General features: G+C 67.1%; 1 protein-coding gene across 1 annotated transcript; it reads left to right on the forward strand.

Annotated features, from left to right (window-relative positions):
• The first annotated feature begins 72 nt into the window (after positions 1-72).
• On the forward strand, positions 73-1,420 carry LOC106723825. Its single transcript, XM_014528848.1, has 3 exons — positions 73-127; positions 252-1,253; positions 1,288-1,420. The coding sequence occupies exons 1-2, from the start codon at positions 73-75 to the stop codon at positions 1,226-1,228; spliced, it is 1,032 nt and encodes a 343-aa protein (XP_014384334.1). The 3' UTR covers positions 1,229-1,253; positions 1,288-1,420.
• Positions 1,421-1,624: the final 204 nt, after the last annotated feature.

Below are 1,624 nucleotides of genomic sequence, written 5' to 3' on the forward strand. Positions count from 1 at the left end.
CTCGCCGACGAGGCGTTCGCCTGGAGAAAGACGTGAGGCCTGGCGCCCGGTTGCAGGCTCAGCGTCACGGTGATGGCAGACATCTCCCTCCGCGGGCCGTGGACTCAGCTCCTGCCCCGGGGCACGGGTCTACTGGGACCTCTCGGAGTCCTTTGCGATGTCACAGCCCGGCCATCGGCCCCTCACGAGGCCCTGGCTCAGCTCACAGGCCACAAGACACCCCGTTCTGATTCAGAAACTCGGGGCGTGAGCCCCACGGGCCGAGCGTGGGGCGCTGGGATCCCCAGGAGAACCTGCTGTGCCCGTGGACGGGCTAAAGGCCTCGTCGTTTCTCAGAGGCGATGGGGAAGGATTGAGGGGAGCCCTGAGCCCACTGGGCACCTGCCCGGGGGACCCAGCGAGGCTTCGCGCTCAAGTGCTGTCGGAGGCTCCCTGTGGCCCAGACCAGAGCTCTCTGAGGTCCCGGACGCCAAGGCGGAGCGCGTCAGCACCCCCATACCCACCGGAAAGTCAGCACCTCCACACCCCCGTCACTCAGCGTGAGCATGAGCTCAGCCTCCAGCCCGGCGCCCCGTCTTCCTGCCGTGGGGGCGCAGCCCGTGGAAGGCGAGCGGGGGCTCGGAGCCCTGCGGCCTGGCTGTTCCTGTCCGGAGGGGCTGTGTGTCCTGACACCCGCTTGCAGGGACAGTCCCCGCCTCTCTCACAGCCGCGGGAGGTCTGGCCCCAGCACAGCAGGTGCCAGGACGGCAGTGTGTGTGTGTGTGTGTGTGTATTTATTTGCAGCACACGTGTGTGCGTGCGTGTGTGCCTGTGTGCACGGGTGCATGTTACGAGCGGGTTCCCTCTGGTTCTGTGGCTGACGCGGCTCCCGGCTCCTCGCTCTGGACACAGCGCCCCTTGGACTCAGGTCTCTGCCCTCGAACTTTCCACGTTTACTGGGATCTGCTCCCAGCGCAGCCGCAACCATGGACTTCTCACGCCTCCTCTGCACGTGATCGCGTGCAGCCCACCCTGCTTCTCACAGAAGCACCCGGCGGCGTTGTTCCCGATACCGTCGGTTTATTGTACAGATCGTTTTATACGCCAGCCCGTCCGCCTGGGCCCGCGGTGCCACGCAGACCCGGTGTCTGCCAGGGCCTCCCCGAGGGCACTGCCTTTGCTCTGCTTCGAGGCCTGTTGGTGCCGTTCTGGGTGGTGGCCCTGGAGCCCTCCCCCCAAACCAAAGTGAGACGGGGCGTGCCTCCGCCTGTGCCCTGCAGAGCCCCGTGCGGGGCCCTGCGCGCCGTCCTCGCTGCGTCCCCTGAGCTGTCGAGGGAACCACGAGATGCTGTACTTTCTACCGAATTAAACGTGGGCCCCGACGGGGACCGGAGCGCAGGCTCCTCCTTGCTGTGCTGAGCCCTCGGGGTTCTCTGGGGTTCGCTGTGTGTGACTGAGTCGCCGGGGAGGTCAGAGGTCAGCCTCCCCTGCCTGCTCCCTAGGGTGACCGCGGAGGGGGGCAGGATCCCAGAGAAGGGTCCGGTGTGACCGGGGCTCTGCGGGCCTGTGGGGGTGAGGCCCTGCCCCGACCCCAGACGGGCCCAGTGCCGGGTTCAGACGTCTGGGTTCAAAGGTTGAATGGCCA

The sequence above is a fragment of the Myotis brandtii genome, unplaced genomic scaffold (assembly GCF_000412655.1).
Source record: "Myotis brandtii unplaced genomic scaffold, ASM41265v1 scaffold656, whole genome shotgun sequence".
NCBI classification, from domain to species: domain Eukaryota; kingdom Metazoa; phylum Chordata; class Mammalia; order Chiroptera; family Vespertilionidae; genus Myotis; species Myotis brandtii.

Bases quoted from the DNA above. Each gene is read 5' to 3' on its own strand.
- LOC106723825 (XM_014528848.1), top strand. From the start codon at position 73: ATGGCAGACATCTCCCTCCGCGGGCCGTGGACTCAGCTCCTGCCCCGG. The intron at 128-251 runs GTCTACTGGGAC...TCGGGGCGTGAG, and splicing joins GCTCCTGCCCCGGGGCACGG to CCCCACGGGCCGAGCGTGGG.